This window comes from Ornithorhynchus anatinus, chromosome 3, assembly GCF_004115215.2.
Source record: "Ornithorhynchus anatinus isolate Pmale09 chromosome 3, mOrnAna1.pri.v4, whole genome shotgun sequence".
NCBI lineage: Eukaryota > Metazoa > Chordata > Mammalia > Monotremata > Ornithorhynchidae > Ornithorhynchus > Ornithorhynchus anatinus.
In genome coordinates, this window is record NC_041730.1 from 31,110,009 (window position 1) to 31,134,615 (window position 24,607).

At 44.1% G+C, this 24,607-nt stretch overlaps 1 protein-coding gene across 1 annotated transcript in view; it reads left to right on the top strand.

Annotated features, from left to right (window-relative positions):
• LOC100076072 (golgin subfamily B member 1) overlaps positions 1 to 24,607 on the top strand; it is a 77,839-nt gene that overhangs the window by 11,539 nt on the left and 41,693 nt on the right. The window contains exons 2-4 of the mRNA XM_039911314.1: positions 7,855 to 7,973; positions 20,332 to 20,464; positions 22,703 to 22,858. Of these exons, the coding sequence (XP_039767248.1) occupies positions 7,855 to 7,973; positions 20,332 to 20,464; positions 22,703 to 22,858 (408 nt within the window). The remainder of the gene's footprint in view (positions 1 to 7,854; positions 7,974 to 20,331; positions 20,465 to 22,702; positions 22,859 to 24,607) is intronic.

Sequence of the window (24,607 nt, forward strand, 5' to 3'; positions counted from 1 at the left end):
CTCATAGTAGGTAAGTATTCCATTATGCAGCTAGTTGAACAACAACAAAAAACTTAATGGGGATCCTTTATTTTCACTGTTTCATAAGAATTGATTTTCAAGGGAGATGTACCCCCTCAATTTAAAGATCGGCAGTCCTCTTCCCAGTTATTTCTTCAGTGTTCTGCAATGCACCCAACATGAAGTGAGGGAAAACACAATGAAACCAAGCAGATATGGTTCCCTGTCCTTGAAGAGCTCACAAGTGACAATTGGGATAAGGGGAAGAGATATTTACACTTAGAATATGTCCAACTTCTAAACAACTTGTCTTATGCGGTTGAGTCATCTCCGACCCAAGGCGATGCCATGGACACATCCCTCTCAGAATGCCCCATCTCCATCTGCAATTGTTCTGGTAATGCATCCGTAGAGTTTTCTTGGTAAAAATATGCAAGTGCTTTACCATTGCCTCCTTTCATGCAGTAAACTTGAGTCTCCACCCTCGACTCTCTTCCATGCTGCTGTTGCCCAGCACGGGTGAGTTTTGACGTGGAGCAAGTTGCCTTCCACTTGCTAGCCACTGCCCAAGCTAGGAATGGAATGGGTATGCCTCTGCTTGACTCTCCCTCTCATAGTCAAGTCTGGTAGAGTACTGGAAATTTTCCAGGTGTGACCCTGAGAGGGAGAAGCAGCGTGGTTCAGTGGAAAGAGCACGGGCTTTGGAATGAGAGGTCATGGGTTCAAACCCCGGCTCTGCCACTTGTCAGCTGTGTGACCTTAGGCAAGTCAGTTGACTTCTCTGTGCCTGTTACCTCATCTGTAAAATGGGGATTAAGACTGTGAGCCTCACGTGGGACAACCTGATTATCCTGTATCTGCCCCGGCGCTTAGAACAGTGCTCTGCACATAGTAAGCGCTTAACAAATACCAACATTATTATTATTATCTAAGCAAGTGCCACAAATATTCTTATTTCAGAGATGTAATTACAAACAACAAAAATAATTAAATCAGTGGTTTCTTAAGGGTCAATTTCACTGCAGACCCCTTTTTCACAACCTTTCTCTGGCCTGGCATTCCCTCCCCCTCCATATTTGCCAGATCACCATTCTCCCCACCTTCAAAGTATTATTAAGGTCACCAGCCTTCTTTTCCCTGCTCCCTCTCCCTTCTTTGGTATCTATACACTTGCATCTGTGATTTCTGGGCACTTAACATTTGCTCTACTATCAACCCTCTGCATTTATATATATATAGCTATAAATTGTATATTGTGTAGTATTTGTTTATATTAATGTCTATCTCCCCCTCTAGACTGGAAGCTCATTGTGAGCAGGGAATGTGCCTACCACATCTATTGTCCTGTACTTTTCCATGTGCTTAGTACAGTGTTCTGCACACAGTAAGCACTCAATAAATACCACTGAAAGGGAAAAGAAAATATAATTATCCAGAGAGCTTCAAAAGTTCAAATTTTTCACAATGTTTTCAACCTTATGGCTGACAGTTCTCCTTACAGATGGGGGCCAAGTTTCACCTTCTAAGTGGTAGTGGAGGATGGTGAGAGCAAGTTCTTACACCTTCACTGATGCCAGCCTGTCTCATTAGAAAGAGCCTAAACAGCAAGTTTGGTTCCTACATGCAGTCACAGCAGCTCTAAGAGAATGTTAGCTAACCATCTAGTTTGCCAGACTAAGTGGAGACAGACTGGATTGCTTCTGGATACTATTTAAATGGAAAAAGAAAAATTAAGGAAACAATAAATAGGTAAGAAGCACATGGCTATATTTATTTGTTGGATTTGTAGGATTTTCCAAATTTGTATTGTGATTTAAAATAGAAGTTAATAGACAAATTGTCAATTGCAGTTGGTTAGATTAGGGACACAATACATATGTTCAGTCTCTGATTTGGGTCTTAGAATACTAGATGCATTAGATAACATAAGCTTATATTATGTTAACATCATTATTGATAATAATAATAAAAATGTAAATAAAATGATGGTGTTTATTAAGCACATGTGCCAAGCACTGGAATTGGTATAATCCAGAGTTTAGAACAGTGCTTGGCACATAGTAAGCACTTAACAAATACCATTATTATTAATATAATCAGATCATATGCAGTCCCTAACTCACAGGATGTACAATCTATTTTATCCCCATCTTACAGATAAGGAAACAAAGGCTCAGAGAGTTTAATAATAATAATAATAATAATAATTGTGGTATTTGTTAAGCACTTAGTGTGTGCCAGGCACTGTACTAAGTGCTGAGATGAATACAAGCAAATTGGGTTGGACACAGTTCCTGTCCCACATGGGGCACAAAGTCTTAATCCTTTGTTACAGATGAGGTAACTGAGGCCCAGAGAAGTGAGTCACTTGCCCATGGTCACTCAGCAGACAAGTGACAGAGCTGAGATTAGAACCTGCAGTCTTCTGACTCCTAGGCCCTTACTCTATCCACTACCCCTAAATGATTTGCTAAAGTGACAAGTGGGCAAGTCACTTCACTTCTCTGTGCCTCAGTTACCTCATCTGGAAAATGGGGATTACCTGTGAGCCCCACGTGGGACATCCTGATTCCCCTCTGTCTACCCCAGCGCTTAGAACAGTGCTCGGCACATAGTAAGCGCTTAACAAATACCAAAATTATTATTATTATTATTAAAGGCTGCATAGCAGGAAACTAATACAGTTCTTTATTTCATTCATATATTCATTAGTATTTAGTGAGTGCTTACTGTATGCAGAGCACTGTACTAAACATTTGGAAAATACAACAATAAACAGACACATTCCCTTCCCACAGTGAGCTTTCAGTCTAATGGTGGGGTGGGAGTTGCCGGGGGGAGGGGGAACTTGGGTCTCCTGACTCCCAGTCCCATGCAAGTTACTTTATAGAGTTAGAGATGTCAACCTTTCTTTATGGAATATGATTTGGGATTAAAATTTTTTCTTAAAAGAATTATGCTGCTTGTTGCATACTGCAGGTTGATGTTTCATTTATGCAAAACAATTCAGTAGCAACCCCTTGATTTATGTAATATGATAATTCTGTCACACTGCCTCAGTTTTATACTCTCAGCATGTATGTTCCATTTCAAGGATGTCTTCATCAAATTAACAAGAAGCCGAATTCTGGGGAACAAAAATATCTACTATTTATAATCCAAAGACTACGGTTGATATGTTTCAACAGGATGCACTTCAAAGCTTCCGGCGGCTTGGAATGGATGGGACCTGACTGCCTCACTACCACTGCTGAGACCACCAACTGGGCTCTTGTTACCCCTGCAACAACATTTTACCAATCCCATTTGACAGAGAACCTAGGGCATGGCAGTTTTCTTGACTTTCGATCACTAGGAAGATTAGTCAAAGAGGCTGGGTCAATTGTAGGCAAGCAGAATTTCAACAAATAATAGGTAGAGTAGGAGGATAATATTGCTTGAATTTGTGCTGCTTCTTTCACTTCCTCCCTGCCTTTGGCCTTGGAGGGATTGGGGATGTGGATGGCTGCTCTTATCCACTTAGCAGATCTCTTTGCCCACTTCTCCCCCAGGTGAATTTTTCGATTCTCTGAAGCTCAACATCTAACTGTACTCTACTCTCAACGTTCCCACCTCTGACTTATCAGAGTCCTCCTAAAAATCTCACCTCCTCCAGGAAGCCCTCTCCAATGAACTTGAGAGGAAGCAGGAGAGAGCACAGGACTGGGAGTCAGAAGACCTGGCTTTTAAGCCTGGCTTCACCATCTGCTTGCTGTGTGACCTTGGGCAAGTTACTTGATTTCTCTCTGCCTCAGTTTGCTCATCGGTAAATTGGGGATTAAATATTTGTTCTCTCTCACCCTTAGAATGTGAATCCCATATGGAACAGAGACTGTGTCTAAACTGATACCTACTCCAGCTTGAGGTTTAGGGGAAACAGCATGGCGTAGTGGATAGAGCATAGGCGGAGGAATCAGGAGGTCATGGCTTCTAATCTCTGCTCTGCCACTTGTCTGCTCTGTAGCCTTGGGCAAGTTACTTAACTTCTCTGTGCCTCAGTTACCTCATCTGTACAATGGGATTAAAACTGTGAGTCCCATGCGAGACAGGGACCATGTCCAATCTGATGTTTGCATCTACCCCAGTGTTTAGCACAGTGCTTTGCCAAGTTTAGCACTGCCATAGTAAGCGCTTAATACCAGAATTATTACTACATAATACACACTCAATAAATACCAGAATTGTTGTGACAACTCCCCAAACTCCCAACCTATCACTCCGAAACCACCTCTATTGCTTAGGATACAAAACTATCCAAGCCGTGGTATTTGAATGCTTGTGTAAAGCACTGTATTAAGCCCTTCATAATAATTGTGATATTAGTTAAGTGCTTACCATGTACCAAACACTGTCTACACAGTAGGGTAGGTAAAATAGATTCAATAAAATCACTTTAGAGTACAATATAAGACATGATCTCGACCCTCAACATTCATTCATTCAATCGTATTTATTGAGCACTTACTATGTGCAGAGCACTGTACTAAGGGCTTGGAAAGTACAATTCGGCAACAGAGACAATCCCTACCCAACTATCTCACAATTTAGCAGAGGAGACAGACAATAAAATAAATTACAAGTAGGGGAAACAATCATTTATGAAGATACGTTAGATTGATTCTATGGGATAGAGATGAGTACCCCTCCTTAGCATTTATTTACATACTACATGTACATATTATGGTATTTTATCCTGATACAGTGTTCCCTATCTGTTGCTGCTTCTTTCTTTTGTGCCTACTATCTGCAAATTAGAGAAGCAGCGTGGCTCAGTGGAAAGAGCGCGGGCTTTGGAGTCAGAGGTCATGAGTTCAAATCCCGGCTCGGCCACTTGTCAGCTGTGTGACTGTGGGCAAGTCACTTAACTTCTCTGGGCCTCAGTTACCTCATCTGTAAAATGGGGATTAAGACTGTGAGCCCCCATGTGGGACAACCTGATTCCCCTATGTCTACCCCAGCGCTTAGAACAGTGCTCGGCACATAGTAAGCACTTAACAAATACCAACATTATTATTATTATTATTAAATTCTCCATATGTCATTTTCTCCCATTAGATCTAAGTCTGAGGACGGGGAATCCACCTTTTGCTTCAGTTGCACTTTGCCAGGCGTTGAGTAAAGTGACTGGCCCCTCAGCAGGCGATGGAGAAATGCCAAGTCAACAGCCGCAGCCCTTCCCCCGGCCTAGCCGGCCACTTGCCTCTTTTTAAACACACACTTTCATTCATTCAATAGTATTTACTGAGCGCTTACTATGTGCAGAGCACTGTACTAAGCACTTGGAATGAACAAGTTGGCAACAGATAGAGACAGTCCCTGCCGTTTGACGGGCTTACAGTCTAAGGCAGACAAAGTTTACGGTGTCAGTCAACAGGGAGGAGCGCCAGTGACCTCAACTGCATGGAAGCCATGCGTATGCCAAAGTCCCGCACCAAGGGGCTTCTTCCATTCAATCGTATTTATTGAGCGCTACTGTGTGCAAAGCCCTGTACTAAGTGCTCCTTCCTCACCCTCCCGGGCCGGGCAGCCACACTTTGGGTCTCTGTAGCTAACAATAATAATAATGATGATGGTATTGCTTAAGCGCTTACTCTATGCCCAGCACAGTTCTAAGCGCTGGGGTAGATACAAGGTCATCAGGTTGTCCCACGTGGGGCTCACAGTCTTCATCCCCATTTTACAGATGAGGTAACGGAGGCACAGAGAAGTGAAGTGACTTGCCCAAGGTCACACAGCTGACAAGTGGGAGAAGTGGGATTAGAACCCACGACCTCTGACTTAGAGAAGCAGCGTGGCTCAGTGGAAAGAGCCTGGGCTTTGGAGTCAGAGCTCATGAGTTCGAATCCCAGCTCTGCCACCTGTCAGCTGTGTGACCGTGGGCAAGTCACTTAACTTCTCTGTGCCTCAGTTACCTCATCTGTAAAATGAGGATGAAGACTGTGAGCCCCACGAGGGACAACCTGATTCCCCTGTGTCTACCCCAGCGCTTAGAACAGTGCTTTGCACATAGTAAGCGCTTAACAAATACCAACATTATTATTATTATTATTAAGCCCGTGCTCTTTTCATTAAGCCACGCTGCTTAGCCCAAGGGAAACGGCATTCATTCCATCGTATTTATTGGGTGCTTACTGTGTGCAGAGCACTGTACTAAGCGATTGGAAAGCACAATACAGTAATAAGGAGAGACAATCCCTACCCACCACGGCCTTACAGTCTATTCCGCTTCCCTTCCCTTCTCCCTCCTCCTCCTCTCTTCTTTATGCCCTTCGGTCTATTGCCTCCCTACTCCCTTCCCTTCCTCCCCATTCCTTTCATTTGCTTCCTCCGCACTCCTCCCGCTTCCCTTTTCCCTCCTCCCTATTCCTTCCTTCCTATTCCTATTGTGAGCCCGTCACTGGGCAGGGATCGTCTCTCTCTGTTGCCGAATTGTGCATTCCAAGCGCTTAGTACAGTGCTCTGCACATAGTAAGCGCCCAATACCTACTATTGAAGGAATGAATGTATTGAGCGCCTGTTGGGTGCAGAGCAGTATACTGAGCACTTAGGGAGTCACTATAACAATCTAACAGACACCTTCCCTGCCCTTTCCAGTCTGGAGTCATCTAATCCCTCCCTTCCCTTCTTCCTGCTCATTCCCTTCACTTGCCCCTCCCCTCTCTCCTTCAATCAACGGTATTTACTGAGAGCTTACTATCCCTGCCCCTTCCCTTTCCCCTTCCCTTCTCTTCTTCAATCAATCAACGGGATTTATTGAGCGCTTATCTCTGCCCCACCCTTCCCCTCCCCTCCCTTCTCTCTCTCTCCCTGCCTCCCTCTGTCCCTCCCCTCTCTTTCTTTTCCTGCCCCTCCCTTCTCTCTCTCTCTCTCCCTACCGCTCCCTCCCTGCCCGTCCCCTCTCTTCCCATCCTCTCCCTCCTCCTCCTCCCCCCCCTCCCTGCCCCTTCCCTCTCTCTCCCTTCTCTGCTCCTCCTTCTCTCTCCCACCCCCTCTCTTCCTGCCCCTCCCCTCCCTCCCTTTTCCTCCCCGCCCCTTCCCTGTCCCTCCCTCCCTAACCCCTCCCTTCTCCTTCTCTGCCCCTCCTTCTCTCTCCCTGCCCTTCCCCCTCCCCCCATCCCTGCCCCTCCCTCCCTCCCCTCCCTCCCTTTTCCTCCCCGCCCCTCCCTTCTCCTTCTCTGCCCCTCCTTCTCTCTCCCTCCCTGCCCCCTCCGTGTCTCTTCCCCTCCCCTCCCTCCCCTCCGTCTCTCCCTCCCTCCCTCCCTGCCTTCCTCCCCTCCGCCCCTGCCCTCTGGCGGCGCGCTCCCGCTCCCTCCCGCGGCGCTGCCGGCCGTGGGCTGCGCGTGCGCCGGGCGAGCGGGCGGGCGGGGGGGCGGCCAGTCTGTCCCTCTGTCCGTCCTAGCCGTGGAGGCGGCCGTGGGGCGGAAGGGCCCGAGCCCTGAGGATGGGGGCGGGAAGGGGAGGCGGAGCGGGGTTGGAAGGGGCCGGGCCAGGGCAGGGCCAATAGGGCCGCGGGAGGAGGAGCGGGGGGCGGGGGGCGGCCCTTGCGTTTCCGGGGCCGGGCGGAGGAGGCGGGGCCAGCGCACCCGCCCCAGCGCCCAGTCCGGCCGGTCGGCCCTCCCTCCGTCCCTCCCTCCCTCCCTCCGTCCGTCGGTCCGCCCGGGCAAGTGTGGGGCCCGGACGCTTGTCTTTCCTCCTCCGTCCGCAGACCCGCCCTGCCCCGCCCCACCCACTCACTTCCCCCCCCCAGCCATGCGGAGAGGTAGGTGGGGGCCGCTTTCCTGCCGGGTCCGCGCCTCCCCCCCCGTCTGTTGCTAGGAGACGGTGGCCGCTCCCCCAGGGCCCGAGGAGGGCTGCAGGACTGGCCACCGCACCCCAGGCCGCGGCCATCCCGGGGCCCCCGGGCCCCAACCGGAGCCGGACCTGCGCCGCCTTAGGTCGGGGACGAGGGGCGACAGGGTCCGGCCCGGGGCGGGCGGGCTTGCAGACCCTCCATTCCCCTGCCCGGCCTTCGGGGCTCGGGCTAGGAAACCGGGCTACCGAGTGGAAGCGGCCAGTTGGCGGGATCCATCTCGTCCTATTACTTTGAAGCCCTCCCACCCCCGGCAGCCATCAGCCCGTCATTGGGCAGGGATGGTCTCTCTCAGTTGCCGAATTGTCCAGCCCCAACGCTTAGTACAGTGCTGTGCGCCTAGTAAGGGCTCCGTAAATACGACCGAATGAGTGGTGAGCTGGAGCGTCCTCTTCGGGCCCATCCCCTGGTGATGTCTGTTTTCGAGCCCGAGTAGCCGCGGGGTCGCCCCTCACCCCTTTGGGACACCAGTGGCCTGGAGATAATGCCTGGCCGGGGGTAGTTTTTTGGACGGGGAGAGGGAGAAGGGATCTAACTCTCTTCCCCTCTTCAAAGCCCTCCTGAGAGCTCCCCTCCTCCAGGAGGCCTTCCCAGACCGAGTCCCCCCTTCTCCTCTGCTCTCCCTTCCCTCCACTCTCTGCTCTCTCCCCTCAGCACTGTGCTCGTTTGTATTTATTATTTATTACCCTATTTATTTTGTTGATGAGGTTTACATGCTCTTGACTCTATTTAGCTTGATGATGTTGTTTTGTTCTGTTTTACTTTGCTGTCCGTCTCCCCCGTTTAGACTGTTGAGCCCGTCATTGTGCCTCAGTGGAAAGAGCCCGGCTTGGGAGTCAGAGGTCATGGGTTCCAATCCCGGCTCTGCCACTTGTCAGCTGTGTGACTGTGGGCGAGTCACCTAACTTCTCTGTGCCTCAGCGACCTCATCTGTAAAATGAGAATTAACTGGGAGCCTCACATGGGACAACCTGATTACCCTGTATCTCCCCCAGGGCTTAGAACAGTGCTCTGCACATAGTAGGCACTTAACAAATACCAACATTGTTATTATTATTATTCTTGGGCAGGGATGGTCTCTATCTGTTGCCGAATTGTGCAGCCCAAGCGCTTAGTACAATGCTCTGCACATAGTAACTGTTCAATCAGTAGGATTGAATGAATGAATATTTGCACGAACCAGTTATTTCGGGAAGAGAATGGGATCCCCTTGTAAGGTGACAGTCGATGGAAAGGCTAGCCACAGTCCTCTCTTTCCTGTGGGGTTACTGCTTTGAGTCGATCGACCTAGAACTGCTACTGTTTCTTAAGTCGTCAGTATTCGTTGCCATTAGAAGATCCTCGTCCAACTGGAACTGAAATACAGGGCTGTTTATGAGCCGCAAAACCAGCTGAACGTGGTGTTATTCCCTGTGAAGTTGTAAATAGTAGCCGAAAAAGCATTAGTCAAGTCACTTTGGAGAGGCTGAAACATATGTCTCGTGTGAGCCCGTCATTGGACGAGAATTGTCTCTATCTGTTGCTGAATTGTACATTTCAAGCGCTTAGTACAGTGCTCTGCACATAGTAAGCGCTCAATAAATACGATTGAATGAATACATTTTCAGAACAGTGCAGGCAATGGGGATCTGATAGTTTTGCTTCTGATTTTCAAAACGTTGCAGACAACTGAGTCTGATTTTTTTTGTTTCCTTTTTTGCTTGTGGGAGGTGCGTAGCATGACTTTAAAAATGTAAATAGTTTTATCTTGAAAGAATATGAAAGGGCTGATTATGTGAAGAGCTGGGGCCTGGGGGTCAGAAAGACCTGGGTTCTAATCCCGGCTCTTCCAATCGTCTGCTTTGTGATCTTGGGCGAGTCACGTCATTTCTCTGTGGCTCAATTCCTCTCAGCTGTAAAATGGGGATTAAGACTGGGAGCCCCATACGGGACAGGGATTATGTCCAGTGCCTGGCACTTTGTAGTTTACAGTAGAGTACGTGTACAAATTTCATTAAAAAAAAGTCGGATGTAGGATGACTTGGTAAATAGGGCACAATGACATCACATTGTGCTCATACAACTGTGTATATTTTTATGACAATTAGAACCAATACAATATTAATAATTGTCTTTTCAAGTTTAACTTTTTGATATAGTCAGTGATAATACATAGTGACTTGATTTAAACCCCTAGAAAATGTGTTACTACAAAGTGACTGGGAGCCCTTAATAGCATTTTCTCCAAAAAGCAGACCATCTATTTACCATTTTCTTACTACTAAAGTGTGTACGGGCCCTACTAATGTCGCTTTAACAGATATCCCTGAGGCTCAACTCTTCAGAGATTGTGTGGTCTTTTTTTCTCCTTTGTTTTTGATCGCTTATCAAGATATTACAATAGTTCATTTTAATTTTCAGTCACCAGCTCAGACCGAGGTATAAGTTCTTGTGTTCATTCAACCTCTAGGTATTTTACCAGTAAGTCACTGTATTAAGTAATCATTCTTGTTCCAGAGAATGTCAAGATGGTGGGAGGGTGGGAAGAATGGAGGTCATGTGCAGCAAGACTAGTTGCTTTTCCTGTTCTCCGAGCTACGTTTTCTTGGGCTTACCTGACTTGCTGTCTCTTGTATGGGAAGGAGCAAAACTCTTGCCTCACCCTGCTACCATGTACTCTGTGTATTTCTGCGTAGTTAACAGCTCTTTTGTCGTAATAATTTACATGCAATATTGATGTTTTACATTGTTTTTTCGATCTGGAAGATGAGCAGGTAGGTGCACCCTTATTTTGAAGGAGAAAGTAAAGTTCAGGGTATGAGGTGCCATAATAAGACTTCTATGGGAGGAGTATGACACTTCTCACTCTTCCTGTTCACTAGGGAAATGTTCAGTCAGAAAGGAAGCTGTTGCTCCAAGATAATAAAGTGCTTAACACTTTCAACATAGAGGAATGTTATTTGATAAAGGAATGTGCATGAGTGTTTTTCCCAATCATAAGTGGAACCATTGCTAGGGTAGCTGAGACATTCGCTTGAGGGTGTCTGAAATTTAGGGAGAAAGGGACATTGAGACCTTGCTTCCAAATAGTCCTGCCTATGGAAGGCCAGACATTTTGGAGCAACTGTGAATATGAAACAGCTCTGACAATCCCTGGATTTTTATGCTCGGGACTTCACACACACTGAGAATTTGAGGAATTTCCATTGTGCGTCTTTTATGTGTATCTCCAAGTCATTTGCTCCCATCAGTTTTTATGTTTGTTGAGACAGAGAAAGGAGGTGTCATAGCAGTGAGACTTTGTGCCCCCATAACTGAAGTAACAGGTTCAACCCCTTTTCACATTGCTTTGATGACTTTATTCCAAAATGAAGGCTATAGGAAAGGCTATGAAATCAGCAAAGCATAGTCAAAGAGAAGCAGTGTGAGCTAGTGGAAAGAGCTTTAGTTTGGGAGTCAGAAGGACTTGGGTTCTAATCCTGACTCCGTCACTTGTGTGCTCCATCACTTGTGTGATTTCTGTGCCTCAGTTTCCTCATCTGTAAAAGAGATTAAAATTAGGGATTAAGACTGTGAGCCCATGTGGGATGTGGACTGTGTTCAACCTGATTATCTTATATCTACCCCAGTGCCTTGTACCGTGCCCAGCATGTAGTATGAGCTTAACAAATACCATTAAAAAAAAAAGGCATGCCTGTCTTGCAGAGCTCACAGTTCACATCTGGTAGGCATACCCTTACTCTAAACCCTAAGAATTCTTGGAAGTGTAACTCGGTTGAATTGTGAAATTTAGAGCTGAAAAATGGAAATTCTCCCCTCCATGTTTCTTTTGGAATAACAGAAATTTAAAGGTGACTTCTCGTCATGAGAGAGGGTTGTGTGTCTAATTTTCAGAGTAGAAATTTGACCATTGCCGTTTTCAGATTCTAGGTAGCTTCTGTATTTTGGACATTATTTATACTGTATGTTGAAGGCACAGGATACATATTAATATAATGCCTTGTAAAATTACCAGAATTTCTTTTTTATTTTTAAGAAAATGTTCTGCTTTGAACTACTGACATTCTCTATTCTTTCAGACTGTCCTTTGAAGGAGTTTTCTGAGAATCTTCCCAGTAGATTGAATGCATTTTTAAACAGCCTTGAAGAAGCTAGCATTTTGTAGTAGGTTAATCCGGGATAAAAGGGATGAACAGCAAGAGAGTGTAGAATTTTTGAAATAAATTCATCCAGGAGGCAGATAGATTAAAGAGGGCAGGGTAGTGGGTTCTACGGTACATAATTTTAAGGAAATTGGGGCCAACAAAGGATTTTGGTCTTAAGCACTGTTCAGTCATGATAGAATTATAAACGGAATGATGAATTTGTATAGTGAACGAGGTATGGGGGCAAAAGTAAAAGCCTTTCAAAGTAAACAGTTTTTGTGTTTTGACAAAGCGCTTTCTCTATTGGTCTGATAGGTCTTAGACAATATTTACTGAATTAGGACAGTTTTTCTAACCAAGAAATAAAACTAAAAGTAACCCATGGATAAAACTTTTAAATATTGGGTGTTGGAAGAAGGCACCATTAAAATTAAGTTTCACTGATCCTGTAGAAGACGCATCAGCAAGATTGTCACAGAATTACAAATACTGTTGTGTATTTAAAAGAAAAAATAATTCTCCAAGATTCAAAATGAAAATGGTTTTCCCTAAATAAAACTAGGTAATAGCTAAATACATTTAATAAAATATATGACCTAGGGAGTATAAAATGACTTCCAGGGCAGTATGAAAGATGGTGTCATACTTCAGAAAATTCCATTCACACCTGGTAGAAAAGAGCTGCTGCCTTGCTGACCTGCTTTTCTAGTTTTGTGACTTTCATCCATCCAGTTGTCATTTAGAATGACAGTGATGATCCAACCCCTAATAATGCAGTGATTACAGCAGTTACAGATGAGAGTATTTTACAAATGCATGTGTCAGCACAATGAAAAATATCATCTCTTAATTTTGAAAGGTACTACTACTTGTTTGAGGATATAAAAGATAATTTATTCTGACACGATGATCTTTTGACCAAATCCCATGTGCCCTACTAACAAAGCTGCTCTAGATTTAAATACCAAACATAAAATTCAGCTGCAATTTTTTTCCCAGAAGTACCCCTCAAGCTGTCAGATTAGTGAATAGTACGACTACTATAAAAATTTTACGATGGCATTAAGTACTTAACAGGGCACTGTACTAAGCATCAGAGTAATGTCCAAGGACACTATGCAACAGAGTCACAGATCCACAAGGGACTCGATCTAAAAAGTTGGGGGAGTTCAGACACACAGAGAGATAATGCAGTTAACCGATAAGTAACCAGAGCAGCAGAGGCATCTGTCCCTGAGCTTCTCCCTGCTCTAAGCCTGACCATTTGTGACAATTGGCATGGTGAACTTAATAATAATAATAATAATAATAATGTTGGTATTTGTTAAGCGCTTACTATGTGCAGATCACTGTTCTAAGCGCTGGGGTAGATACAGGGTAATCAGGTTGTCCCACGTGAGGCTCACAGTTAATCCCCATTTTACAGATGAGGGAACTGAGGCACAGAGAAGTTAAGTGACTTGCCCACAGTCGCACAGCTGACAAGTGGCAGAGCCGGAAGTCGAACCCATGATCTCTGACTCCGAAGCCCAGGCTTTTTCCACTGAGCCACGCTGCTTCCCTTACCCTTCCCTGAACTTCTGCCCGCAGCCCTCAAGGGGAAGAACCGGTGGAAGGAGAAGCCACTCCTGTCCTCTGGCATGGATCCCTGATGATTGGGGAGTTCTGGGTCATGCGATGGCATGATTCTGCCAGCTTCATTGAGGTACCCAAACCTTCCCTCCCTCCTTGTAAATTTTGGAGCTGATAATAAGGTAAAGGCCCAGATATGGAAATGATGCTTTAGATCTTCCTAGTCAGCAACGCTTATCAGCAAAACCAATTTGACTAGTGACAGATCTGGAGAATTTTAGGAAGAACGATCTCATTCAAGATGGCTCTCCAGTACCCAGGCAGTATGTAGAGGTTAGTTTATGCCCTGGCCATGCTTGGCATTGGGTTGATACGCACCCAGAGACTGTGTCTACTGGGTTTAGGGATCAGGTGGAATGACTCCTTAAATGTTGAGTATTAGGCTTTGAGGTTCTCCTTTACCCAACTGCTATTGCTTATATCGCATCAACTCCTCTCCCCCCTCTTTCTCCCTTTAGCCTTGGTGACATTGTTGGTGAAGCCCCCAGACTCAGTTGAATCTGGGTTAGAGAAATCCAGTCCTCAGTGGGTCACCTTGGGGACTGTAGTTCATTGATCAAAGTGTCTTTTTAAGTAGTCTGGAAAATGCCCGACTTTCACCTCACCAAGCGGTTGTCAACACATGACGACCAAGTTATTTTGGGGAGCATTTACTGGTTGACCTTTTTCTGCCTTGAGATCTGTCTAGAGGCCCCATCTGGTATCCACATGCTCTCTTGTTTTTCGTATTCATCATATTGTGTCAACTCGGTCTCTTTTCCCTCTACTTGCCAATTCGGTCATGGGTTCAGTGTATGGTAGGTATTGCTTGTTAGGAATTGGGTCACTTTAAAGTCCTTAGCATGGGCTTTTGCATTTTTCCATACAAATCCATCTTAAAATAACCTATCTGAAAATTGCAACACTATTCCTAGACTAACTCGTCAGTAATAATTATCAGGGTGCCAGCAGTGATCGACTGACTGAATGAATCATCAGGGTGCATCTGTCCCAAACAGGGAGGTGTGGGCCAGGCCTTCACAGCCCAACACGTCCCTTACTTGAAAGGAATGATAATCAGTGGTATTTATTGAGTGCTTACTAAGTGCAGAGCAATAAGCGCTTGGGAGAGTACAATGCAGCAGAATTAGCAGGCACATTCCCTACCCATAGAGAGTTTACAGTCTAGAGGGGGAGACAGTCATGAATATGAATAATTTATAATATATAGTTTAAAGATATGTATATAAGGGCTCCGGGGTCAGGGATGGAGCGAATATCAAGTGTTCAAAGGTCACAGATCCAAGTGTGTAGATGACGCAGAATGGAGAATAAGCTGGGGAAAAGAGGGCTTAATTGTGCTTTGAAGGTGGAGAGAGTGGTGGTCTGGCGTATACGGAGGAGGAGGAAGTTCCAGGCTAGGGGGAGGATGTAGGAAAGGGGTCGGATGGCGAGATAAAATGAGATCGAGGCACAGTGAGTAAGCTGGTGCCAGAGCAGTAGATTGTATGTGCTGGGCTGTAGTAGGTCATCACTAAGGTGAGGTGGGATAGGGTAAGCTGACTGAGTGCTTTAAACTGATGGTAAGGAGTTTCTGTTGATGTGGAGTTGGATGGGCAGCCATTGGAGGTTCTTGAGGAGTAGGGGGACCCAGACTGAATGTTTTTGTTAATAGATGATCCATGCAATTATGGATTGGATGGGAGAGAGGGCAGGAGGTCAACGAGGAGGCAGACACTGTAGTCAAGGTGGCATAGGATTAACGCTTAGATCAGCATGGTAGCAGTTTGGATGGAGAGGATAGGGTGGATTTTAGCCATGCTGTGAAGGTAGAACCGCAGGATTTAGTGATGGATTGAACATGTGGGTGAAATGAGAGCGATGAGTCAAGAGTAACAGCAAGGTTACGGGTTTGTGAGACTGGGAAGAGAGTGGATTGTTTACAGTGATGAGGAGGAGAAGGTTTGAGGTGGGGAAGATAGGTTGAATTTGAGGTGTCCACAGTCCATCTAAGTAGGTTTTGAAGGCAGAAGGAAATGCAAGATTGCAGTGAAGGAGAGAGGTCAGGGAAGGAGATGCAGATTTGGGAATCATCTGAGATTTTAAGTTTTCCTCTAGAGTTATCAAAGTGTTGTTTAATGTAGAAAAATGTGCACCTTTTATAGCCTGTAGGACATTAAACCACCCAAAATGAGACTCATTCTCAAAGTTTTTGAAAATGCATTCATTCTTGGTAGGTTCATATAGTGAATGCAGTAAGACGATCAGCCAGAGTCATTTAATTAGTGATTAAAGCAAATTTGCTGCTTTGTGTAATGTATAGTACTTAGAAGCCCTGACCATTTTTCTCCTCTTTGAGCAATGAATTGTTAGTGACATCAGAAGGCCTTTTAACTCTGGACTTGTAGGGTTTGGCACCAAATAGAAACAATCTTTACCCAACAATGGGCTCATAGTCTAGAAGGGAGGAGACAGATAACTAAACAAAACAAAACAAGCAGACAGGCATCGATAGATATATTTACATCATTTATAAAATAAATAGAATAATAAATATGTACATGTATACACAAGTGCTGTTGGATGGGGAGGGAGGTGGAGCAAAGGGAGGGAGTCGAGATGGGAAAGGGGAGGAGGAACAGAGGAAAAGGGCGCTCAGTCTGGGAAGGCCTCCTGGAGTAGGTGAACTTTTAGTAAGACTTTGTAGTGGGGAAGTATGCTAGTTTGGCAGGTGTGAGGAGGGAGGGCATTCCAGGCCAGAGGTAGAATGTGGGCAAGGGGTCGACAGTGGGACGGGCGAGAACAAGGCCCAATGAGGAGGTTAACAGTGGCAGAGGAGTGGAATGTGCTGGCTGGGCTGTAAAAGGAGAGAAGGGAGGTGAGGTAGGAGGGGCAAGGTGATGGAGAGCTTTGAAGCCAATAGTGAGGAGTTTTTGCTTTTGCTTCACTTCTCTGGGCCTCAGTTACCTTATCTGTAAAATGGGGATTGAGGTGGTAAGCCTCACATGGGACGGAGACTGTGTCTGATTTGCTTGTATCCACCCCAGTGCTTAGTATAGTACCTGGCACATAGTAAGCGCTTAACAAATACCACAATTATTATTATCATCATTACTAGAGACCTCAATTTCTAGACCCCCTTCCACCCTGCCCAGACCATCATACACCACTTGGACTCCCAACCTAACCTTTCCATATCCATGCCTTCCACCCTGCTCTCTTCCCTGAACTTTTGCCCTCTTACCCCAGGTTCTTCATTGATCTCGCACCACCTACCCCAGATCACCACACAAAATACTCGTGCTGCATAGAACTGTTGGTGGGTATCCCGGCACCAGGCCAACTTCAGCCACTTCACATTGATCCTTGCTTGTTCCAACTCATCTATTTTGCTCAACAACTTATCCCTCACTGACTCCCATGCCCATGGTCCCCACCCATTATTCAGATCCTAAGCTCCTTCCTGAAATTCCCAGTGTCCCTAATGACCTCTCTTACCCTTGATGATCTTGCTACTTTGTTTACAAAATCAAAACCATCAGGTGTGAGGTTCCCAAAGTCTTCTCCTTACCTCTCCAACTCCTTCCCACCTCCTCATCCTTCTCAGCCGTCTCTTGAGAGATCTCCCACTGGTATTCAAGATATACCCAACTTTACCTGTGCCCCTGACCTCATTCCTTTTCACCACTAAAAATACTTGCACCACCTTATTTCTTTCCTCCTGGCCACCATCATTAACTACTCACTTTCTGTTAGTTCCTTACCCTTTAAACCTGCTGACATCTCCCCTAATCTATATTGAAAAAGCCCCTTTTGCTCCCTGCCCTCAAGGAGTTTATAGTTTAGCGGGGAAGACACATGCTAAGACAAATTACTGGCAGGAGGAAATAATAAAGTATCTAAGATATGTCCGTAAATGCTTTGGAGGTGAGGGGAAGTTGTGAGTACTTTCAATTTTTAGTGTCATCAAATTGCAGCTGGGGATACTAGGTGGGGAGATGAGAGGTTAAGAAAGGTGTACTGAAAGAGTCTAGAAGCAGTGTGACTGTGGGCAAGTCACTTAACTTCTCTGTGCCTCAGTTCCGTCATCTGTAAAATGGGGATTAAGACTGTGAGCCCCACGTGGGACAACCTGATTCCCCTGTGTCTACCCCAGTGCTTAGAACAGTGCTCTGCACATAGTAAGCGCTTAACAAATACCAACATTATTATTATTATTATTATTATTAATGGATAGAGCATGGGCCTGGGAGTCAGGGACCTGGGTTCTAATTCCAGCCCCGCCACTTGTCTCCTGTGTGACCTTGGCCAAGTCACTTCACTGGACCTCAATTACCCCATCTGTAAAATGGGGATTAAGACTGTGAGACTCTTATAGGACAGGGACTGTGTCCAACTTGATTATCTTGTATCTACCCCATCACTTAGTACAGTGCCTGGTACATAGTAAGTGATTAACAAATACCATGAGAAAAAAAGTTGTGTTTTCAGAGGACTTTGAAAGTGAGGAGAGCTGTAGTTTGTCCTTACGAAGAGGGCAGGAGCACGAGGTCCTGTTGGACAAGGAAAGACCTAATGAAGACCCAGTTAGAAGCAGGCTGCTATTAATGGGCACCAAACTAGTAGAGTAGACTAGAACTCTGAATAATCAGGCTTCATTTATAACTGTGACATTATAATGAGAGACATGTAGGCTGGTCTGCCCACACCCAGGCCACCCACCTTATCCACAGGAACCTGGCCGTCCTGGTTCCGGTCCATGTCCTGGTAGAGGCTGTTAGGTGAGTCCCTGTGCCAGATGAACAGGTGATCCTCATGCAGCCCCTTGTCCCACATCACCGGTTCCACCTTGAACAGCAGTCTGGTGCTTCTGAGGAGGCCTAAGGGTGAGGAGGGAAAGATGTTGGTGGCTCTGGTCACTAAGACTCAGAGGGGGTTTTCAGTTTGGGCTGCCACCCTTATTCTTCAATGCACTCCTTGCTCTTCTGGCAGCCAAACGTGGGCTGATAGGGCACTGGTGGGGACCTCAAGAGTGGAGGCTATGCTCCCTCCCTCCCAGCTGTGCTCGCTGTGGCCCAGGTGCAGGGGGATGACAAGGTGTCGTTGCCCGCCACCGCCCTCCCCACCCGCCCCCCAAATACACATTTCCTGCAGCTCCACCTTCAGCCTGTCGATCACTGTGTTGGTCCCCAGTGTCTTCTGCCTGGAGCTGCCAGTAGTTGGGTCTGAGGACAGAGACTGTGTCTACCAACTTGCAGTAGTGTACTCTCCCAAGCACTTAATATAATGCTCTGTACATCGTAAGCACTCAATAAATTCCATCAATTGTATTTACCTCTCAGGGTCACTCAGTAAAACTATTCAGGAAGTAGCTTTTCTATTTATCAATTCTCTCTTATCCAGTCGATCAGTTAATGATATTAATTGAGCACTTACTATGTGAAGAGCGTTGTACTAAGAACATGGAGAGTACAATTCAACTAAGTTGGCAGAGCCATTCCCTGTTCACTACAAGCTTACAGTCTAGAGTGGGTCATATGCAATATAAATAAATCATGTATTTATGAATCAACCATTTATTTTGGTATTAAGTGGTAATTCTATGCCAGAGCACTGCGCTGAACCCTGGGGTATATGCAAGATAATCCAAACAGGTGTCTCTATTTCATATGAGGCTCACAATCCAGCTGTGAGTAGTTTTTGGTCCCATTTCAAGTTCTTTCTTCTTGAGATTCAGATATTCTCCAAGACATTTTCTCTTAGCTTGTGGAAAATAGAAAAAGCCACCAACCCAAGTCCTTAAACCAATCTGAATGTCATTTCCAATGGTGCCTTAGTATTGGGGTGAGAGCATTATGGTGTCTGCTATTGCTGAGATCTCAGAGAGATTCTGCTCTGTGACCCCAGACTGCGCTGCACCTCTTCCTCCTACCATTTGTTTTTCAATGAGAAGCAGTGTGGCCTAGTGGATAGAGGACAGGCCTGGGAGTCAGAAGGACCTGGATTCTAATTCTGGCTTCACCACTTGTCTGCTTTGTGACCTTGGGGAAGTCACTTCACTTCTCTGGGTCTCAGTTACCTCATTAGTAAAAAGAGGATTAAGACCGTGAGCCCCGTGTGGGACATAGACTGTGTCCAACCTGACTACCAGAGCTTAGTACAGTTCCTGGCACATAATAAATGCTAATTGAAAAAAAAATGTGTGACCCTAGGCATATGGGCGCTGAGGGTGGAGGAGACTGAGTCTGGATGGCTCAGTGCCTAATATCACCACTGTTGTAGATTCAACCCAAGCAAGAGTCTTGGCTGGGGGCAGGATTTAACTTTCCCTTTGTTACGACTGGTTTCTGAGCAGTGCTCACCCAAATAGCAAGAGTCCAGAAAAGGCACACTACTATATTTTTATAAGCAAGTTTGAAAAAGATTCTCACTGTCAGGAATATCATCTTCAAACCAAAGAACAACTCTGCTATTTGGTGACATTACCTAAAAATAAAATTAAAAGGTGGTTGAAAAGTAAAGCTTCACCACTTATGCTTTGTTTTTGGAAAATCTGGGCTGTCTGTGGGCCTCCTGCTAAATCATTTTGAAAACTTACTAAGACGGGTGAATTTAAGACAGTTCTTACAGTGGGTAGAAAATGACTATGTCCTTGCAAAGCCATTAATGCCTTCATTTTTTTTCTAAAATTGTACTTCATATCTACAGGGTCCTTGATGCCTTAATGAGCATGGCAGATGCAAATGAACAGCTAGCACAAAGTAAAGTGCTAGTAACTCAACTTAAGCAGTTTATCAAAGAGAAAGATGCCGAACTTCATGAGAGAGACCAACAACTAAAGGTATCATTTGTGTATATCAAGATAATGATCGGTAAACTTGGAAAGAGAATTGACCTTCCCAGTTGTGCCTGTTCCTGGGTATTCAGTGTCAGAAAGTTGTGATGACATTTGGCAGATGCCTAGATCCTGCTGAATTATTTTTGCCTTCAAGAATTGAAAACTGCTTCACTCGGGCAGCAAATGTTCCCCAGGAATGAACAGATGCTTTTGATTAGAATAGAAAATGGATGAGTACCATAGAAGGAAGGCTGTATAGAGCCTTGAAGGCCAGGTGTTGGCTCCTGTACTGTTGGTGACATCTCAGAATGGGGGTAGGTGAGTGCTTGGCATTTTACTGATGGTGTTTTCTGTCAAGGTAAAAAAACCCCACCAGATCATCTGGGGAGTCACCGTAGGTTCAGGCTTGTCCCTCGTGGTTGAAGGGGGAGCATGAGTGTGACAATTAACCCTTCCTTAATTCTGCATAATGAACCCATGTTTAGGAGGCTAGAACCAGTTTCCTTTGGGGCAGTGTAATTTTTTTTTCTCATATTATTACTGGTCCTTTTTTTGGGGGTTTCACTGAAATATTTTGGAGCTATCATTGAAACAGATTCTTGCCAGTGAACAGCAAGGACTTTTGTGTCATAATGAATACTCTTTTCTTGACTTTGCATTTTCAATTCATTCTTCATTAAGTGTATTTTAATTTAAGCAGAAGTGTATTCATAAATTCTATTTAGTTCTAGTATAATTTTTTTAGAAACAGTTGCATAGCTTTGATCGCACACTTAATTGTCTTCTGGAATTATTTGGGCAACGAGGCAGAGAAAGCAAAAGTTATGTCTAAACTCATGGGGAAGGTGCTAATAAAATTTCGTAAGGTAAAATGAAAGATAGCAGGGGAGATGACAGAGACATTTGGAAAAATTAGATGCTAATAACTAAAAGGGTATTATCTGGTAGACCAAGTGCCTATAAATTTACCTTATTGCCCTTTCATTGTTGGCCTTACCTGTTTGTTTTTAGTCCATTAAAATATACTAGATCAGTGCCTGAACCATGTATTTATAATTTTTTAAGGAGGAAAGCTTGGCCAGCATCGATAGTAATAGTTAGATATATGGGGAAGTGGAGATTGGTGGAGTTTATAAGGCAGGAAAAAAGGGCATCGAACCAATGAAATCGTTTGTATTTTTTTCCCCCCACATTGATGTTGGTGGAAGTAGGAAAGCTGGGACTGAAAGCAGAAAATATAAGGGTTTTCTTAAGAAGGTGGAGCCAGGAGAGGTGAGGAGAATTAAGTGGGACTAAGAATGGGAATAAAAAGTTGAGTCCCATCCCATAAGGCAGAAAAGTGTTCAGCTGGGAAGATTTAACTAAATGGAATGTGGCAGAAACCTTCATTACTCCTACTCCCTGACTGCTGTTCCCTGCCCATCTACATCTGTCCTTCAAGTGGAGTTGGAATGTTGTTCCTTTGCTTTTTAAAAATTTTAATAATCTTTTGGAATAAATACACTCCATAGATGAAAGCCCTCAAAGTTACCTATTCCTTTTCACTATAGATTTTTTAAAAAAGAAAACTCTTCTTATATGGGAGGGTGGGTTGTGTGTATGTGTGAGCTATGTGTTGCCTTCCACCACTTGAAAAGTCAGGCACTAGAGGTAGTGTCTCTTGGTCTATGAGGGAATCGAATTCCTTACTCTGGCTTACATTTAGGTATTGCCCTACTGTCGTCTTTGTTCTATGGCTCAGGATGCCATCTCTGGCTCCCCTGGGTCACATACCGAGCTTCAAATACGGTAGCGGCCGAATGGGAGCGAGCCATAGGCAGCAAGAAGAAACAAAATCTCTAGGAAGCCGTTAGCCAGGAGGAGGAGCTGAGAAACGGGGAGATCAGGCAGTAGCTTTTATGACCTTGGTAAGCAAACCCTGGAACATGCTAATGGTAGGCGCCATGGAATGGTAAACTGCCAAGCACAATATTTTAAGTCTATGATTGTTCTTTTTGAGGTGATGTTAAAGAATTAAGATGTGGGTATAGATGAAGGCTTTTGTAATTGTTGGCAATATGTCGTGATACACGGGTAGTAAGTTTTTAGACCATATACTTGTACCTATAAAGTATGTTTTCCAGGACAGGTTGGTCCCTTTGAACAGTTTTTGTTGTTACCATTCTTATCAAGCTTGTAAAGTAGTTAATGGGTATCTTAAAAATACACTTAATTGTATTTGAATGATTCTGATGTGCATAGGCAGCAAAAGAAGGTTTTGATTCTAAACTTTCCAAAATAAAACTGGAGAACAAAGCCAAGGTGTTATTGCTGACTACTCAACTGGAGGAACTTAAGAAACAACTACCAGGACCTGCGGGAGCAGAATGGAAAGCTGAAGATGAAAAAGTAAATTTTGTAAGAATAAAAGTGTAATAAATGTCCTTTGGTATAGCTCGTGAACTTAAAAAAAAAACAACAGTGAAAATAATGTCAACATTTGAATACTTTGTTCTGTCTTTCTGCCAGAATTTAGAAGATTTTTAATTTAGCAGTCATGTACCGGCTATTTTAATGAAGCGAGCTTTAAACCAACAGTCTAGCAAATATTTTTTCCAGTGACTAAAGCACTAATTTACAAATGTACTGTAAAGAATAAAGATGAATTAACACGAAGAATTCTCACATTTCAGGCAGATATGCTCGAATCCAGGGCCATTCATTTTACACAGTTGATGTTTCGGAAGGTGTTGATTGTTTCATTTGTTCCAAAGAAAAGGCAAAATTTAGAAGCGTTCCCTTCTCCGTTGCCAAATCAACAGGCAGAAAAAGTACTTATACCGTGAATGGCATTTTGAAAGCATTTGAAAGTTATTAAACCCTTATTATGTGCTAAGCCCTGAGGTAGATACAGGATAATCAGATTGGACATAGTCTGAGGGAAATAGAACAGGCATTTAATCCTCATTTTACAGATGAGGAAACTGAGGAACAGAGAAGTTAAATGACTTGCCCAGGGTCACTCTGCAGGTAAGTGGTGGAGCTAGTTAAAACCAGGGTCTCCTGTCACTCTAATCCTGTCCTCTTTCCACTGGGCCAGAATGTCTTCCCAGTCCAGTTCTCAAAGCCACTGCTGGAGTTACCCACTGAGAAAAGCAGGACTTGAAGTTCATTTCCACATTTTCAGAACTACTAAGCTAAGTAGGATTGTAGTTCTGTTTCTATGGTGACTATACCCTAAGAAGACTCTTTGTAATGAGAAAGGAGTTTTGCTAATTAGAATTGAAAGTTATTTGCAGGAGATGGACATATGCCCATTTTGTTGTAATATTCGAGACATGATTTTTGCATCTGTTTTAAATACTAATTTTAGTAATTACCTTTACTGTGTGGAATATAGAATTAAACCAAACTGAAGCAATTCCTATGCCAGTGTACCACTCACATATTTGCCCACATGAGTTTAATGCTACAATATTCATTCAGTCGTATTTATTGAGTGTTTACTGTATGAAGAGCACTGTACTAAACGCTTGGGAGAGAACAGTATAGCAATAATAATTTCTATTTAGAATAACTTTTCATTTAGATTGGAGGTATACTTCACCGATTTGGTGAAGAGTTTTGGCTAAAACCAAATGATCTTTCCAACCAAGACTTATTTAAATAATTCTAAATAACCATAAGCTTTGAATATATTCAATTCCAAGAAGCTTATTTTCACACATAGTTTTAACATCCTATGCCTCTCTTCACTGTAGTGATCCAGGTCTTCCATTTGAGATATGTAAAGGACCAAACTTTTTGTTATAAATGACTATGTCCCACAATGCAAGCAAGTGTTTTGATAGCTATGTTCCTGATTTACCTTAATTCATAAAGTCCTTTGGGTTTGATGTCATAAGTAATATAATTTATCAAATGCACAATTGAAAACCCATATCTTAGAATGATGAGGTCTAATTTAAACCCTATGAAAGATTAATCTATGGGCTTCATGCTTCCCGTCATATACTTGAACATAACCATTATTTTAGATGGAAACTACTGTTCTGATAAGTGGAAGAGTATCTTGTGCCTCCACTCTAAATGATTTTGGTTTTCCTTCTATTACACTTAAAGAATGATTAAAGTTTAATGCATAGAAAAGGCCTCCCATCTCAACCT